The following is a 19502-nucleotide window of genomic DNA, read 5'->3' on the forward strand; positions in this document are numbered from 1 at the left end:
CTGTGTGTAATCAAGTCTCCGTATAAATGCACCTGCTCTGAGATAGTCAGTGTTCTGTTTTTAAAGAGCAAATAGCATCATGAAGACCAAGGAACACAACAGGCAGGTCCATGATACTGTTGTGGAGAAATTTGAAGCCAGATTTGGTTACAAAAAGATTTCCAAAACTTTACACATCTCAAGGAGCACTGTGCAAGCGATCATATTGAAATGGATTGAAATCCAAACTTTCATCTCAAACAAGGAGAAGACTAATCTGAGATGCAGCCAAGAGGCCCATGATCACTCTGGATGAACTGCAGAGATATACAGCTGAGGTGGGAGCGTCTGTCCATAGGACAACAATCAGTCGTACACTGCACAAATCTGGCCTTTATGGAAGAGTGGCAAGGAGAAAGCAATTTCTCAAAGATATCCATAATAAGTGTTGTTTAAAGTTTGCCACAAGCCACCTGGGAGACATCAAACATGTGGAAGAAGGTGCTCTGGTCACATGAAACCAAAATAGAACTTTTTGCACTTCTTGCACACAATGCCAAACGATATGTTTGGCATAAAAGCAACACAGCTCATCACCCTGAACACACCATCCCCACTGTCAAACATGGTGGTGGCAGCATCATGGTTTGGGCCTGCTTTTCTTCAGCAGGGACAGGGAAGATGGTTAAAATTGATGGGAAGATGGATGGAGATAAATACAGGACCATTCTGGAAGAAAACCTGTTGGAGTCTGCAAAAAACCTGAGACTGGGATGCAGAATTGTCTTTCAGCAAGACAATGATCCAAAACAAAGCAAAATCTACAATGGAATGGTTCACAAATAAACGTATCCAGGTGTTAGAATGACCAAGTCAAAGTCCAGACCAGAATCCAATCGAGAATCTGTGGAAAGAGCTTAAAACTGCTGTTCACAAACACTCTCCATCCAACCTCACTCAGCTCCAGCTGTTTGTAAAGGAAGAATGGGCAAGAATTTCAGTCTCTCGATGTTCAAAACTGATAGACACATACCCCAAGCGACTTGCAGCTGTAATCGCAGAAAAAGGTGGCGCTACAAAGTATTAACTGAAAGGGGATGAATAATATTGCACGCCCCAATTTTCAGTTATTTATTTTTTAAAAAAGTTTAAAATAAGCAATAAATTTCATTCAACTTCACAGTTGTCCCACTTGCTGTTGATTCTTCACTATAACATAAAAATGTATATCTTTATGTTTGAAGCTTGAAATGTGGGAAAAGGTTGAAAAAATCAAAGGGGCCGAATACTTTCGCAAGCTATCACTGCATGTTCAGTGTCACTATGGCTGAATTCTCAGCCGTGTGTGAACCAGCAGCAGGTGTCCCAACCTGAAGTTACTAGCTGCATGTATACCTATATATTTCATGAGCATCTGAATTGAGCCTTGGGGGTGCATACGCTGGTAGTGGAGCGGTCCCAGGAAGGCTTGATTCCCGATTGTTGGCCAGTCTAAACCGTCCACCAATCACCCAAAGAATGACTAAAATGCTCGGTTTCTGTGTGAAACACGTTTTAAGCTTAAAAACAATTTTCAGCAGCACATTGTCCTGTGTAATCAGTAATGTGCTGCTGAGAACATCGTATTCTCTGCACAATGATCATATTGCCTATTGTTCTGTGTACCTGGGAGTGTGGTCGGCGAGGCAGATAAATGGCCGGGATTGGCCTCTGTACACGCGTCCTCACTAATGGTGAGTTTAGACAAGGAGGTGATCAGCAAACAAGTCTCTGTAGGAACACCGCTTCCAAGTAACCACATTTTGCTTGTTCGTCAGGTGATCACCAGGATGTACACACAGGCGGTGAACGTAGTTCTATATGGAGACAGAACAGTCGTTAAAGGGGTTATTCAGAAGTTGGAAAACCCCCTTCTTAAATTCTATATTCCACCCTATACCACCTCACGTAACGGTCTCCCCAAGACCACACTACAGTTCTATGCCTTGCATATGCAGCCAATCAGCAGGGCTGTAGAGCCAAACCTTCGACTCCTCAATGTCGCTGACTCCCTCGGAGGAGCTTCACTGAGCACATACAGAAAGCGTAGAACAGATGTGGGCCGAGAAAGCTGACCACCTATGTTTAACCCACCTGCCAGGCATATGTGGCATAACAAACCAGAAAATCAGTGTCTCTGGAAGAATCCCATTATTCACCAATCCTGTGATGGTTCTGCCTCTGACATTGAGGAACACAACTGTTACTGATACACCAATGTTTGTCTTTTCAGGACTTTCCAATTCTTTGTCAGACATGTTTGGGAGAAAATCCATATATCAGGATGGTAAGTGAGCCCCTCAGAGGGTAGGAAATGAGTTGTCTATCTGCTTGGCTTCTGTGGTTGTGATGTATCGGCACAAGCTGCAGAGCACCGTTCTCTCACACGTGGCGCCTCTAAGTACACGAGAAGTCACCTCGGCTCATACGTTAATCAGCAGCGTGTTCTGTGACACTAACTTGTTCTTGAGGGGGTTGAAAAATAATTAACTTTTTAATTTAACATTTGATAATTCGAGGAATTGTGGTCATCTGTCCCTCGTCTACAGCACGTGATTTCTGACAGTGTTGGCGTTCACTAACCTAGTTCAGAAGAGTAAGCAGAGACGATCCAACCCTTACCCTTATCATATTATTAGAGGTTATGTGCCCACGTAGCAGATTTGTGTTCAGATTTTCTGCACACACAACTGCATGCTTTGGCAGAAAAAAACGCTATTTTTTATCGCGTTTGTGCTTTTTTTTTATGTTTTCATTCATTTATTTATTTATTTACTAGCTGTAGTACCCGGGCATTGCCTGAGATAGTAACTATCAGGGCTGTGGAGTCTGAGCTCATTTTGGTGGAGTCGGTATAAAATGCACCGACTCCGACTCCTAAAATATATAATAAATTGGGGACAGTAGTGCAATGCAGAATGTGCTGAATATTTTACTAAATAATATTTAGTATAATGCTTATATTTAAGGGAAAAATGTATTGTAGTGCAATGTGAACATTAGACATTTTAATAATTTTTATGATACAATAATCAAGATATTTACCGTATTTTTTGGACCATAAGACGCACTTTTTTCCCCCCAAATGTTGGGGGAAAGTTGGGGGTGCGTCTTATGGTCTGACTGTGGCTGCGGGGAATGAGGTGCTGCGGTGGAGCGGGTCATCGGGGGCACGAGCAGGCTGTAGCAGCCTGCTGTGACCACATGGGCCCGCTCATTACATATGCACGCCCATCCTCCCGCCCATTTCTCAGCGCAGAAGCCGGCACTGACAGGTGGGCGGGAGGACGAGCGGGGACGTGCGCATAGTAAAGAGCCGGTCTGCATGATCACCCCTGGAAATTACAGCCTGGAGTGGTTATGTGCGGCTGTATTCACTGCACCCCGCACATCATTATCAGCGCGGGGTGCAGTGAATCAGTACACTCACCCGTCCCCATGTGTGGGGCAGCCCCCTGCAGCACGCGATGTCTTCCTGTCTGTGCCGGTCAGCTGATCGGCACAGACAGGAAGACATCAAGTGCTGCACAGGAACGGCTGCACACACACACACACACACACACACACACACACACACACACACACACACACACACACACACACACACACACACACACACACACACACACACACACACACACACACACACACACACACACACACGTCAGTGGTGCAGAGAGGAAGATGATCGGCTGCAGGGAGTGAGGAAAAGGTGAGTATAAACGTTTGGGGTTTTTTTTCTCTGTGCTATAGGATACAGGCCATATACCAGGATGGTATATGAGCACGATGGGGGCATATAGCAGGATGGGAGTATATGAGCAGGATGCATGGGGGGGTATATGAACAGGATGGGGGGGTATATGAACAGGATGGGGGGGTATATGAACAGGATGGGGGGGTATATGAACAGGATGGGGGGGTATATGAACAGGATGGGGGGGTATATGAACAGGATGGGGGGGTATATGAACAGGATGGGGGGGTATATGAACAGGATGGGGGGGTATATGAACAGGATGGGGGGGTATATGAACAGGATGGGGGGGTATATGAACAGGATGGGGGGGTATATGAACAGGATGGGGGGGTATATGAACAGGATGGGGGGGTATATGAACAGGATGGGGGGGTATATGAACAGGATGGGGGGGGTATATGAACAGGATTGGGGGGGTATATGAACAGGATTGGGGGGGTATATGAACAGGATTGGGGGGGTATATGAACAGGATTGGGGGGGGTATATGAACAGGATTGGGGGGGTATATGAACAGGATTGGGGGGTATATGAACAGGATTGGGGGGTATATGAACAGGATGGATGGGGGGTATATGAACAGGATTGGGGGGTATATGAACAGGATTGGGGGGTATATGAACAGGATTGGGGGGTATATGAACAGGATTGGGGGGTATATGAACAGGATTGGGGGGTATATGAACAGGATTGGGGGGTATATGAACAGGATTGGGGGGTATATGAACAGGGTGGGGGTATATGAACAGGGTGGGGGTATATGAACAGGATGGATGGGGGGTATATGAACAGGATGGGTATATGAACAGGATGGGGGCTATATGAACAGGATGGATGGGGGAATATGAGCAGGATGGATGGGGGAATATGAGCAGGATGGATGGGGGGTATATGAACAGGATGGGGGTATATGAACAGGATGGGGGTATATGAACAGGATGGGGGTATATGAACAGGATGGGGGTATATGAACAGGATGGGGGTATATGAACAGGATGGGGGTATATGAACAGGATGGGGGTATATGAACAGGATGGGGGTATATGAACAGGATGGGGGGGGTACATGAACAGGATGGGGGGGGTATATGAACAGGATGGGGGGGTATATGAACAGGATGGGGGGGTATATGAACAGGATGGGGGGGTATATGAACAGGATGGGGGGGTATATGAACAGGATGGGGGGGTATATGAACAGGATGGGGGGGTATATGAACAGGATGGGGGGGTATATGAACAGGATGGGGGGGTATATGAACAGGATGGGGGGGTATATGAACAGGATGGGGGGGTATATGAACAGGATGGGGGGGTATATGAACAGGATGGGGGGGTATATGAACAGGATGGGGGGGTATATGAACAGGATGGGGGGGTATATGAACAGGATGGGGGGGTATATGAACAGGATGGGTATATGAACAGGATGGGGGCTATATGAACAGGATGGATGGGGGAATATGAGCAGGATGGATGGGGGAATATGAGCAGGATGGATGGGGGAATATGAGCAGGATGGATGGGGGGAATATGAGCAGGATGGATGGGGGGTATATGAACAGGATGGGGGTATATGAACAGGATGGGGGTATATGAACAGGATGGGGGTATATGAACAGGATGGGGGTATATGAACAGGATGGGGGTATATGAACAGGATGGGGGGGGTACATGAACAGGATGGGGGGGTACATGAACAGGATGGGGGGGTATATGAACAGGATGGGGGGGTATATGAACAGGATGGGGGGGTATATGAACAGGATGGGGGGGTATATGAACAGGATGGGGGGGTATATGAACAGGATGGGGGGGTATATGAACAGGATGGGGGGGTATATGAACAGGATGGGGGGGTATATGAACAGGATGGGGGGGTATATGAACAGGATGGGGGGGTATATGAACAGGATGGGGGGTATATGAAAAGGATGGATGGGGGAATATGAGCAGGATGGATGGGGGGTATATGAACAGGATGGGGGTATATGAACAGGATGGGGGTATATGAACAGGATGGGGGTATATGAACAGGATGGGGGTATATGAACAGGATGGGGGGGGTACATGAACAGGATGGGGGGGTACATGAACAGGATGGGGGGGTATATGAACAGGATGGGGGGGTATATGAACAGGATGGGGGGGTATATGAACAGGATGGGGGGGTATATGAACAGGATGGGGGGGTATATGAACAGGATGGGGGGGTATATGAACAGGATGGGGGGGTATATGAACAGGATGGGGGGGTATATGAACAGGATGGGGGGGTATATGAACAGGATGGGGGGGTATATGAACAGGATGGGGGGGTATATGAACAGGATGGGGGGGTATATGAACAGGATGGGGGGGTATATGAACAGGATGGGGGGGTATATGAACAGGATGGGGGGGTATATGAACAGGATGGGGGGGTATATGAACAGGATGGGGGGGGGTATATGAACAGGATGGGGGGGGGTATATGAACAGGATGGGGGGGGGTATATGAACAGGATGGGGGGGTATATGAACAGGATGGGGGGTATATGAACAGGATGGGGGGTATATGAAAAGGATGGATGGGGGAATATGAGCAGGATGGATGGGGGGTATATGAACAGGATGCTGGTATATGAGCAGGATTGGGGTTTATAGCAGGATCATATACAAGGCAGGAGGATCATTACCAGGATGGGGTACCTTATTAGAGAATTTTGGGACATTACCCCCATAAGTGTCAGCAGCAGATCCTCGCCCCATAACAGTGCGTCATGACCACATTTTATTTTCCTATTTTCCTCCTCCAAAACCAGGGTGCGTCTTATAGTCCGAAAAATACGGTAGATAGAACATTGGAATACAACTTTAGCACACAAAACTAATAAATTGTAAATATGTAATACAATATGTGATATACATACACACACACGATATATATGTAATCTACTGTATATTTCATAGTGTATTACATATTTACAATTTATTAGTTTTTTGTGTTCTAAAGTTGTATTCCAATAAATATATTTTATGTTCTATCCAAATATCTTGATTATTGTATCATAAAAATTATTAAATGTCTGATGTTCATGTATTACAATAAATTTTTCAACTAACTATAAGCAATATATGTGGGAGTCGGAGTCGGTGCAAGAGAAATTGAGGAGTCTGAGTCAAAGGTTTGGTTTACCGACTCCACAGCCCTAGTAACTATCTCTCTTTGAGTTTCTGTCTGTCTCTGTATCAGTTTCTCTGTCTCTATCTCTGTGTCTCTCTCTTTCTGTGTCTGTCTGTCTCTCTCTATCTGTCTGTCTCTTTCCAGGGCGGTCTCTCTTTGCCCGGCGGTCTCTCTTTCCAGGGCGGTCTCTCTTTCCAGGGCGGTCTCTCTTTGCCCGGCGGTCTCTCTTTGCCCGGCGGTCTCTCTTTGCCCGGCGGTCTCTCTTTGCCCGGCGGTCTCTCTTTGCCCGGCGGTCTCTCTTTGCCCGGCGGTCTCTCTTTGCCCGGCGGTCTCTCTTTGCCCGGCGGTCTCTCTTTGCCCGGCGGTCTCTGTCTTTTTCTGTCTCTCTATTCATCTCTCCACCGACATCATATTACCTCACACATAAGCTTCAACTAACAGTTTATTTTGTTCCTATAGCAACCACTGACAGTTGCTATTAATAGCCCGTATCTCCCAGCTCCATTCAGATTAATGGAGGCAGGATTTTTTAAAGTAACTGGAAAGCGCGAGGTTAATTTTTCCCGTCAAAACATAGTCTATGACGTTCCTTGGGTCCCATGGAGTGTCTGTGCAAAATTTCATGATTGTAACTGCGACGGTGCGGATTCCTTTAGCGAGCGGACACACACACACACACACACACACACACACACACCACACTGAGCTTTATATATTAGATTTTCTTTGTCGCTCCATTGGGAGACCCAGACAATTGGCTGTATAGCTTCTGCCTCTGGAGGCCACACAAAGTACTACACTTTAAAAAAGTGTAACCCCTCCCCTCTGCCTATACACCCTCCCGTGGACCACGGGCTCCTCAGTTTTATGCTTTGTGTGGAAGGAGGCACACATCCACTCATGCATTCTCATACATAGTTATGTCGGATGGAAGAAAAGAGGTCCCCGATGGGGTCCCCGGCATGTTCCCTTCTCACCCCACTATGTCGGCGGTGTTGTTAAGGTTGAGGTACCCATTGCGGGTACGGAGGCTGGAGCCACATGCCGTCTCCTTCACCATCCCTTATGCGGCTCTGGGAGAAGTGGGATCCTAAGCGGTCATCCATGTACTGGGACCGTGCTCCATCCGCAGCCCCTGGTGGAACCTGCCTGGACCGGAGCTTCTTCACCCCCAGGGACCGGGCCCTGCAGCCTGAAGGTACTCTGTGTCCCCATGTGGGGACTGTACAGGGAGGGTCGCACCTTCTCCCTGGAAGCCGCGGTAGTTCCGTCCGTTATCTTTTCGGCGGACCTCCGCGCCGACCGTGCCTGCTTGTCGGGCGCGGCCTTAAATTTAGTCCCCGGCTTCGCCGCAGCCTAGTCGCGAAAAATCCCACCCCCGAGCCTGCCTGTCAGGGGTAAGGGCGGGATTACCGACATGACGTCGGCTTTGAGGGCCGGAGCATCTTGCATGTCTCCCTCCCCCCTCATTGACCACTGTGGGGACTCCAGATTCCCGCTCTTTGCTAGCGCAGCCCTCGGCTCCACTCCCCCCCGAGAGCTCCGGCGGCCATTTATGGCATTCTGCCGGTGGATGCTAATCAGCAGCAAAGCTCTGCAGCTCCGGGGATCCACGACAGGGAAGGAATCTGGAGGACACACTCCGCTCGTTAGCGGTTGGTAAGCCACACCGGTCACCCGGTGCTGGTCCCCCTAGGGTGCCGGGATATATATATATATATATATATATATATATATATATATATATATATATATATATATATATATATATATATATATATATATATATATATGCTGGTCCCCCTAGGGTGCCGGGATATATATATATATATATATATATATATATATATATATATATATATATATATATATATATATATATATATATATATATATATATATATATATATATATATATATATATATATATAATCTGTTCGGAAAGGCTGTATACCCTTTTCCCATATACCCTCAGTGGTCACTCTCGTAAGAGACAACAGCATGTCGTCCACAAGGAGTAAAGCTACTAAGGCTCAGGTGTTTTTCGCGGCCTGTACCTCTTGTGGGGCTATGTTGCCTGCGGGATCCACCTACCCTCACTGTGATCAATGCTCAACCCCTGCCACGCTTGCTCAGCCGGAGCCTAGGGCACTTGTGGGCCCCTCGGCTCATGTAGATCCCCCTGCTCCCCCTGAGCAGGCTGCAGGGACAGAGTCACCGTCATTGGCCTCTTTTGCTGAGAAACTCTCTCAGTCACTTTCTCAATCCATTGCTCAGTCTATGGACAAATGGTCATCTAAGCTCCTGGAGGCATTGCAGTCCAGACCGGGCTCTTCACAGGCCCCGGCCCCTGTTAGTTTGTCTCCTCCAGGGCCTTCTCGGTCCGCGCCGCAGCGCGCTCCCAGGATAGGCCCTAGGTCCCAGGCAGAGGACTCCTGCCCGGATCGCAGTCCCAGACCAGCTAAGCGGCCTCGCTGGGACTCTTCCCCGGCCTCCTCACGCTGCTCTGGATCCCAGCTTGAGGACTTTCAGGATGACGAGGCGGACGTGGGAGCTCAGGGCTCTGACCCTGACTTTGCCCTCAACCTTGATACCCCTGAGGGGGACGCCTTAGTAAATGATCTTATCTCGTCCATCAACCAGGTGTTGGATATCTCCCCCCCGCCTCCTCCTGTAGAGGAGTCGGCTTCTCAGCAGGAGAAACACCAATTTCGATTCCCCAAACGTACGCGCAATACGTTTTTTGATCACTCTAACTTCAGGGACGCTGTCCAGAAGCCCAGAGCGGTCCCGGACAAGCGCTTTGCTAAACGGCACACTGACACGCGTTATCCCTTTCCAACTGATGTCGTTAAGGGCTGGGCACTCTCTCCCAAGGTGGATCCTCCGGTCTCTAGATTGGCTGCTAGGTCCATGGTGTCTGTTGCCGATGGTTCATCCCTGAAGGATGCCACTGACAGACAGATAGAGCTCTTGGTGAAGTCTATTTATGAGGCCACGGGTGCGTCTTTCGCCCCAGCTTTTGCGGCCGTATGGGCTCTCCAAGCAATCTCGGCATGTCTGACTGAGATCAATGCTGTCACGCGGAATTCTGCTCTGCATGTTTCTTCTTTGACATCCCAGGCATCAGCTTTTTCGTCCTACGCCATGAACGCTGTCCTGGACTCCGCTAGCCGTACGGCTGTAGCATCCGCTAACTCAGTGGCAGTCCGCAGGGCCATGTGGCTGCGCGAATGGAAAGCAGACTCTGCTTCCCAAAGGTTCTTAACTGGTTTGCCTTTTTCTGGCGACCGTTTATTTGGCGAACGGTTGGATGAGATCATTAAGGAATCCTCGGGAAAGGACTCCTCCTTACCCCAGTCCAAACCTAAGAGACCTCAGCAGAGAAAAATCAAATCGAGGTTTCGGTCCTTTCGTCCCTCCGCCAAGCCCCAATCCTCCTCGTCCAACCGGCCGGAGAAAGGCCAGAGGAACTCCTATGCGTGGCGGTCCAAGTCACTCCCCCAAAAGGCCGCAGGAGGCACTGCCTCCAAGACGGCCTCCTCATGACTCTCGGCCTCACCTAGCCACATCCTCGGTCGGTGGCAGGCTCTCCCGCTTTGGCGACGCCTGGTGGCCACACGTTCAAGACCGATGGGTGAGAGACATTCTGTCTCATGGTTACAGGATAGAGTTCAGCTCTCGACCTGCGGCTCGTTTCTTCAGAACCTCCCCACCCCCCGCACAGGCCGACGCACTTTTTCAGGCAGTGGACGCTCTAAAGATAGGAGTTGTGATTCCCGTTCCCCTTCAGGAACGTGGTCGCGGATTTTACTCCAACTTGTTCGTGGTGCCAAAAAAGGACGGGTCATTCCGTCCCGTTCTGGACCTCAAGCTGCTCAAAAGACATGTGAGAACCAGACGGTTTCGGATGGAATCTCTCTGCTCGGTCATCGCCTCGATGTCACAAGGAGACTTCCTAGCATCGATCGACATCAAGGATGCTTATCTCCACGTACCGATCGCACCCGAACATCAACGTTTCCTGCGTTTCGCCATCGGGAACGAACACCTCCAGTTCGTCGCACTGCCCTTCGGCCTGGCGACAGCCCCACGGGTTTTCACCAAAGTCATGGCATCCGTCGTGGCGGTCCTGCACTCTCAGGGCCACTCGGTGATCCCATACTTGGACAATCTCCTAGTCAGGGCCCCTTCTCGGGTGGCGTGTCAACGAAGTCTTACCGTCACTCTGGCGACTCTCCAGCAGTTCGGGTGGATCATCAATTTCCCGAAATCCAAGTTGACGCCGACCCAATCACTGACTTACCTCGGGATGGAGTTTCATACCCAGCAAGCGTTAGTCAAGCTACTGCGCGACAAACAGCTTTCACTGCAGGCGGGGGTGCAATCACTTCTTCAGAGTCAGTCACACCCCTTAAGGCGCCTCATGCACTTCCTGGGGAAGATGGTGGCAGCTATGGAGGCAGTGCCGTTCGCGCAATTCCATCTACGGCCACTCCAATGGGAAATTCTTCGCAAATGGGACAAGAGTTCGGCTTCCCTAGACAAGAACATCTCTTTCCCTTGCAACCAAAACATCACTTCAGTGGTGGCTCCTACCCACATCTGTCTCGGGGAAAATCCTTCCTACCCCCAACCTGGGCCGTGGTCACCACGGACGCGAGCCTGTCAGGTTGGGGACCGGTTTTTCTCCACCACAGGGCTCAAGGAACCTGGACTCCAATAGAATCGTCCCTTCAGATCAATATCCTGGAGATAAGGGCAGTATATCTAGCCCTATTGGCTTTCCATCGGGGGCTGGAGGGCAGGCAGATCCGAATCCAGTCGGACAACGCCACTGCCGTCGCCTACATCAACCACAAAGGCGGCACTCGCAGTCGTCAAGCCTTCCAGGAAGTCCGGCGGATTCTGCAGTGGGTGGAAGTCACAGGCTCCACCATCTCCGCAGTTCACATCCCGGGCGTAGAAAACTGGGAAGCAGATTTTCTCAGTTGTCAGGGCATGGACGCGGGGGAATGGTCTCCTCACCCAGGCGTGTTTCGAGAGATCTGTCGCCGCTGGGGAACGCCGGACGTCGATCTCATGGCGTCACGACACAACAACAAGGTCCCGGCCTTCATGGCGCAGTCTCAGCATCACTGAGCTCTGGCAGCGGACGCTTTGGTCCAGGATTGGTCGCAGTTTCGACTGCCATATGTGTTTCCTCCTCTGGCAATGCTGCCCAGGGTACTACGCAAGATCCGGTCCGATTGCCGTCGTGCCATTCTCGTCGCTCCAGACTGGCTGAGGCGGTCGTGGTACCCGGATCTGTGGCATCTCACGGTGGGTCAACCGTGGGCACTTCCAGACCGCCCAGACTTGCTGTCATAAGGCCCGTTTTTCCATCTGAATTCTGTGGCCCTCAACCTGACTGTGTGGCCATTGAGTCCTGGCTCCTAGCGTCTTCAGGGTTATCTCAGGATGTCATTGCCACCATGAGACAAGCCAGGAAGCCAACGTCCGGCAAGATCTATTACAGGTCTTGGCAAATTTTCTTATCCTGGTGCTCTGATAACGGTTTTTCTCCATGGCCGTTTGCTTTACCCACATTCCTTTCATTCCTACAATCTGGCATGGACAAGTGTTTGTCCCTCGGCTCTCTCGAGGGCCAAGTATCGGCGCTCTCCGTGTTTTTTCAAAAGAGTCTAGCTAGGCTTCCGCAGGTCCGCACGTTCCTGCAGGGGGTTTGCCACATGGTCCCACCTTACAAACGTCCGTTGGAACCTTGGGATCTTAACAGGGTCCTGACGGCTCTTCAAAAGCCGCCTTTTGAGCCGCTGCGAGATGTCTCTCTCTCCCGTCTTTCTCAGAAGGTGGCCTTCCTGGTGGCAGTCACATCACTTCGGAGAGTGTCTGAGCTTGCAGCGCTGTCATGCAAAGCTCCCTTCCTGGTTTTCCACCAGGATAAGGTGGTTCTGCGCCCTGTCCCGGAATTTCTCCCTAAGGTGGTATCTCCTTTTCATCTAAATCAGGATATCTCCTTGCCTTCCTTTTGCCCTAATCCAATTCACCAGTGTGAAAAGAATTTGCATTCTTTGGATCTTGTGAGAGCACTCCGGGTCTATGTGTCTCGCACGGCGCCCCTGCGCCGTTCAGACGCGCTCTTTGTCCTTGTCGCTGGCCAGCGTAAGGGCTCTCAGGCCTCCAAGTCAACCTTGGCTCGGTGGATCAAGGAACCGATTCTCGAGGCCTACCGTATTTCTGGGCTTCCGCTCCCTTCAGGGTTGAAAGCCCATTCTACCAGAGCCGTAGGTGCGTCCTGGGCATTACGGCACCGGGCGACGGCTCAGCAGGTGTGTCAGGCAGCTACGTGGTCTAGTCTGCACACTTTCACGAAGCACTATCAAGTGCATACCTATGCTTCGGCAGACGCCAGTCTAGGTAGGCGAGTCCTCCAGGCGGCGGTTGCCCACCTGTAAGAGGGGGCCGTTTTCGGCTCTTTTTTATTGAGGTATTGTTTTACCCGCCCAGGGACTGCTCTTGGACGTCCCAATTGTCTGGGTCTCCCAATGGAGCGACAAAGAAAAAGGGAATTTTGTTTACTTACCGTAAATTCCTTTTCTTCTAGCTCCTATTGGGAGACCCAGCACCCGCCCCTGTGCCCTTCGGGCTGGTTATTCTTTTGTGTACACATGTTGTTGATATTGATTTGTTCTTTTGGTTCATGGTTTTCAGTTCTCCGAACATCCTTTGGATTGAATTTACCCTAGACCAATTTATAAGTTTTCTCCTTCCTGCTTTTGCACCAAAACTGAGGAGCCCGTGGTCCATGGGAGGGTGTATAGGCAGAGGGGAGGGGTTACACTTTTTTAAAGTGTAGTACTTTGTGTGGCCTCCAGAGGCAGAAGCTATACACCCAATTGTCTGGGTCTCCCAATAGGAGCTAGAAGAAAAGGAATTTACGGTAAGTAAACAAAATTCCCTTTTTTTTGGTTCATGATGATCGCAGGGATTACTGCGCTGTACCCACGCAATCGTCGCTGGGTCTCTGGCTGATATTACAGCCGTGACCCGGCTCTCACTGCCACGAGTAGTGCCCACGCCACTCCCGGCAGTTTAACCCCTAAATGTTGCGATCAGTGCAATCGCAGCATTCACGAGGCAGGGAGAGGGATTGCTTACGTCTACCTGACGATCGGGTCCCTGTAATGTGATCACAGTGACCTCATCGCTGCTGTGGCAACCCTGGGTTGTCACCATGATGACCTTGGGTTACTGAGCTACGGAGAGCCTCACACACCATGTCAAATGCATGGTGTGTGAGGAGAAGTGTGAGTGCTGCGAGTGGGGACAAGTATAATACACAGCAGGAAAAAGATACAGAAAGAATTGACATGCTGCTTCTTTTTTTCTGCACCAAAATCTGCAAGGAAACAATCTGCAATATGTGCACAGCAAGTCAGGATTCTCATAGACTTTTCTGGGATGCCGTTTTCCTTTTTGATTAAAATCTGAAAGAAAAGATGCAGCAAAAAACACAGTGTGGGCACATAACCTAATTCAGATTCAATTGAAGGGGTCATCCAACCAGGAAAATAATTGTTTAAAAATTACTTGGCATGTTTTAAATTGGCAACATCCAAACCGATCCCCCACCACTGCGGTATAGACACCCACCACCTGCTAATCCAGTCTCTTGTTTCTGTTGTTATAACAACACTGACATGTCACAGATATTGGTGAGTATGTAGAGGCCACAATCAGTTCACTGCTTCATCATTACTGGCGCTTGATGAATGCTATGCTGGAGTAAATTCACCAGTTTCATGCTTGGGCGTGCACCTTGTAATGAATTTGGTGCATCACTACCTCACTGACCTAGTCAGTAGAGGAGTTCCTTTCTGTCATAATTTATGCCACTTTAGTGGTGTAAATTATGATGACTTTGACATCCATGCTTCCACATCTCTTTCTGGCAAAGCTCATCCAAGTTTTTATGCTAAACCTGTCCAGCTTTTCAAAAACGCCAAAAGTCGCAATTTTTTTTTGTACAATTAACGTATTTTTCGGACTTTAAGACGCACCGGACCATAAGACGCACCCTGGTTTTAGAGGAGGAAAATAAAACTTTAAGCAAAAAAGGTGGTCATGACACGCTGTTATGGGGCGAGGATCTGCTGCTGACACTTATGGGGGTAATGTCCCCAAATTCTCTACTAAGGTGCCGCATCCTGGTAATGATCCTCCTGCCTTGTATATACAGTATATGTCCCTCATCCTGCTATATACCATCATCCTGCCATATGGCCGCATCCTGCTCATTATATACCCCCATCCTGCTCATAATATACCCCCGTCCGGCTCATAATATACCCCCGTCCGGCTCATAACATGACCCCCGTCCGGCTCATAACATGACCCCCGTCCGGCTCATAACATGACCCCCGTCCGGCTCATAACATGACCCCCGTCCGGCTCATAACATGACCCCCGTCCGGCTCATAACATGACCCCCGTCCGGCTCATAACATGACCCCCGTCCGGCTCATAACATGACCCCCGTCCGGCTCATAACATGACCCCCGTCCGGCTCATAACATGACCCCCGTCCGGCTCATAACATGACCCCCGTCCTGGTGTATGGCCGCATCCTGTGGCACATAAAAAAAATAAACGTTCATACTCGCCTTACCTCACTCCCTGCAGCATCGCTCGTCCTCCCGTCTGTGTCAGCGGCAGCGCCGCTGAGTGGAGTCGTCCCCTTTCCCTTGCAGCATTGCGATCATCTCCTGTGTCTGTGCCGGCGGCTGCGTGTGGACACATGCGCACAGTGATAACGTCATCGCTGTGCGCGCCGCTAGTGTCCACCCACTGATGATGCGCGGGGGGCAGTGAATACAGCCGCACATGATCACTCCAGGCCGTAGTTGCCAGGGGTGATCATGCGGGCCGGCTGTTTATCCCCCGCCCATCATCCCGCCCACCTGTCAGTGCCAGCTTCAGCGCTAAGGGATGATGGGCGTGCATATTAAATGAGCGGGTCCACGTGGTCACGGCAGGCTGCTACAGCCTGCTCGTGCCCCCGATGACCCGCTCCACCGCAGCACCCACATTCAGACCATAAGACTCACCCCCCACTTTCCCCCAACATTTGGGGGAAAAAAAGTGCATCTTATGGTCCGAAAAATACGGTACAAGTTGCGCAATAAAAAATTGCTACATATAAAATAATTTTATGCAAAAATTCTGGCACACTGATGAATTGGCCCCCTAAAGCCAAAGTGTAATGGGTAGAATCACACATATTCTGTGTTAATTCCATTCTTAGTTTTGGCTTTACACGTACTTGCCATAGAGTGCTGTATCAATGTGGCCGGGGAGCACCAAATATCATATAATGGGGCTATAGATCAGTCTGTGCTTGGATGAGGCTAGAAAATAGAGGCAGCATATGGAAATGTAAAACTGACTGAATTATCCCTATATGTAACTTTTTTTTTTTTTTGTGTGTGTGTCCTTTTGACTCCAACACACAATGCGTGACATTTATCATTTTGTCTGGGCCAATTTGTTTCCCCAATTTTCTCCAATACCTTTCATTGTTGTAAGGCTGTGTCCGCACTTTGCGTTTTCACCTGCTTTTCTGCAGCGTTTTGAACTGCAGCGTTTTCATGCCGAAATGCATGCGTTTTGATTTTCCAGCAAAGTCTATGGGAAAAGTGGATTTCTATTCCGCACTTTGCAGTTCAAAACGCTGCGTTTAATTTGCATAATTTTGGGCAAAAACTCTGCGTTCAAAGAAGCAGAATGTCAATTGTTTTTGCCATTTGGGCTGCTTTTTGCTAACATTGAAGTCAGAGAAGTTTTAAAAAGCAACAAACATCAAAATTCTAGCATTTTACCTGCTTTTTAGCTGCAGAAAACATTCGTTTGACATCAAAATAATGGAATGATATGTCCCTTTACACACACACACACATAGTCAGACAATCAAATTAATGAAAAATATTAATTTATTGAAATTATTGCGATAAATAGTATAAAACCGCTATAATTATATGAAATATAACTATTTTCGTTATGATTTAAATAATTAAAATTTTTTCAATTTTTTTCCCTTTTTTCATAGTGTTTGTCAAAACATTATTTAGTAGTGTCTTTGTAATCAAAACGCATCTGACTTTAAGCAATGGAAACGCAGGTAAAAAGCACTAAAAACGCGGCAAAAACCGCACGCGTATTTACCGCGATTTTGTGATCAAAAGCAACTTTGGTATAAGCAATTTCTGCCAGAGGATGCATTTAGAACTGCAACTAGGATGACGCAAAGTACGAACATAGCCTAACTTCTTAAAGAGGTTGTCCACTACATTGATGGCCTAGCCTTAGGGGTACTTTGCACACTACGGCATTGCAGGTGCGATGTCGGTGGGGTCAAATCGAAAGTGACGCACATCCGGCGTCACTTGCGATGTCGTAGTGTGTAAAACCTTTTAGATACGATGAACGAGCGCAAGCGTCGTTATCGTATTATCGGTGTATTCTCCGACATTTCCATAATGCCGGTGCAGCGACAGGTACGATGTAGTTCCTCGTTCCTGCAGCATCACACATTGCTGTGTGTGAAGCCGCAGGAGCGAGGAACATCTCCTACCTGCATCCCGGCTGCAATGAGAAGGAAGGAGGTGGGCGGGATGTTTACATCCTGCTCATCTCCGCCCCTCCGCCGCTATTGGCCGCCTGCCGTGTGACGTCGCTCTGACACCGCACGACCTGCCCCCTTAGTAAGGCGGTTCGCCGGCCAGGGCAGGTGAGTGCATGTGAAGCTGGCATAGCGATACTTTTCGCTACGCCAGCTATCACAAGATATTGTACCTGCGACGGGGGCGGGGACTATCGCACTCGACATCGCAGCATTGGCTTGCGATGTCGTAATGTGCAAAGCCCGCCTTAGGATAGGTCATCAATACCTGATCAGCAGGGGTCAGACACACCGCCACCCTTGCCGATCAGCTGTTCTTTGTGGCATTAGCAGGCAGTCGCAAATGCTCAGTTCTGGAGCTGCCCCATCAAGTGATAGCAGCCACGGCCGGGTACTGCACAACCACCTCCCACTCAAATCAGTATGAGGCGGATTTGTAGTACACAGCCACTGTCAGCAGATGATCAAATAGGTACAAGGCACTCTCAAGGGTTAATTTTCATATAATTTATTCCAAAATAGTTTTAAACATGTGACGTTTCAGCCACTAGGTGGCCTTCATCAGACAATTGGTATCATAAACTGGCCAAAATTGGAGTGTCAAGGCAACGGTATCCACCGCTATGCTACGTCACGCACTTGTCAGGTCCAATATGCACGAGTAGTTCTGGGTGCATATTTTAATCCCTGCCTTACAGTCCCTGGATACACTAGCATAGATAAAAATTTAAGAAAAAGATCGGCACTCTTCTTTATGAATGTAGATTCTTTTTATTGTACAATTCCATGTACAGGCATCAAATATTATAACACGTTTCGGCGAAAGCCTTTCTCAAACAAAAGATGATTACTGCATCACAATTCCCACTCCAAATAATAAAGGTTCATGGATCTGGTAGGAGTAAACACCCCACTCATTTGCATAATCAATCAATTAACAACTCAAATCCCAAGGTCCAATTCAAGTTAAAAAAAAAAAAAAACAAAAAACAAGAAAAAGGAGATATACTTTTATAAATGCAGGGCATATGAGGGAAAAAGAGGGAAACCTCAATAATAATTAATGTGAATCATCAGAAATAAAATAAATAAACTCTTGTTCATATAAATTATTGCAAAAAATGTTTGCCATTTTTTTACTATTATAATTTTTTATAATTTTTATCCTTAAGGATTCACATAGCATCATGAAATTAAACTAGAGAAACAGGTTATATTATAGCAACCAAACAAATAAGCTTCCAAAAGCATTTGTTTACAAAGTTACATGATGGGGTTACATTTATATCACAGAAAAATACACAGAGAATTTAATCAGCGAGTCATTCATTACAAGAAACCACTAATATCATAGTCTCTATTCAGATAGATGAAAAATGGCCAACTTCCTACATAAAAAATATCCGATTACACCTATCCTTTATACATTACCTAAAGTGCACAAATCATTGCAATGTCCACCTGGGAGGCCAATAGTCGCTCTCACTGATTCTATTTTAGCAGCCCCCGCTATTGTGTTAGAAAAAATATTGACCCCCACTAACCAAATCAGCTCCATCATATTTACTGGACACTTCACACTTCCTTCAGGAGATTAAAAGTGTATCTGTGGAATCCGGTGACTTAAGGCCCCTTTACACACTGAGACTTTGTAGCGATCCCAACCTGGCCGGGATCGCTACAAAGTCTCTGGTGAGTCGCTGGTGAGCTGTCAAACAGGCAAACCTGGCCAACGACGCAACAGCGATCCGGACCTGCAGAGCGACCTAGCTAGTCATTGGGGACTTTGTAAAGCAGCGTTTTGAAAGGGAAGTCGCTAACGAAGTCTCTGTAAAGGCCCCTTTACACACTGAGACTTTCTAGCGATCATGCTGCGCA

General features: G+C 48.3%; 1 protein-coding gene across 1 annotated transcript in view; it reads left to right on the forward strand.

The window, feature by feature from the left end:
• The window catches only part of RBM22 (RNA binding motif protein 22), a 51649-nt gene that overhangs the window by 4706 nt on the left and 27441 nt on the right, over positions 1-19502 (forward strand). Inside the window, exon 2 of the mRNA XM_075316463.1 lies at positions 2252-2305. Coding sequence (XP_075172578.1) covers positions 2252-2305 — 54 coding nt within the window. The remainder of the gene's footprint in view (positions 1-2251; positions 2306-19502) is intronic.

This window comes from Anomaloglossus baeobatrachus, chromosome 6, assembly GCF_048569485.1.
Source record: "Anomaloglossus baeobatrachus isolate aAnoBae1 chromosome 6, aAnoBae1.hap1, whole genome shotgun sequence".
In the NCBI taxonomy this organism is placed as follows: Eukaryota; Metazoa; Chordata; class Amphibia; order Anura; family Aromobatidae; genus Anomaloglossus; species Anomaloglossus baeobatrachus.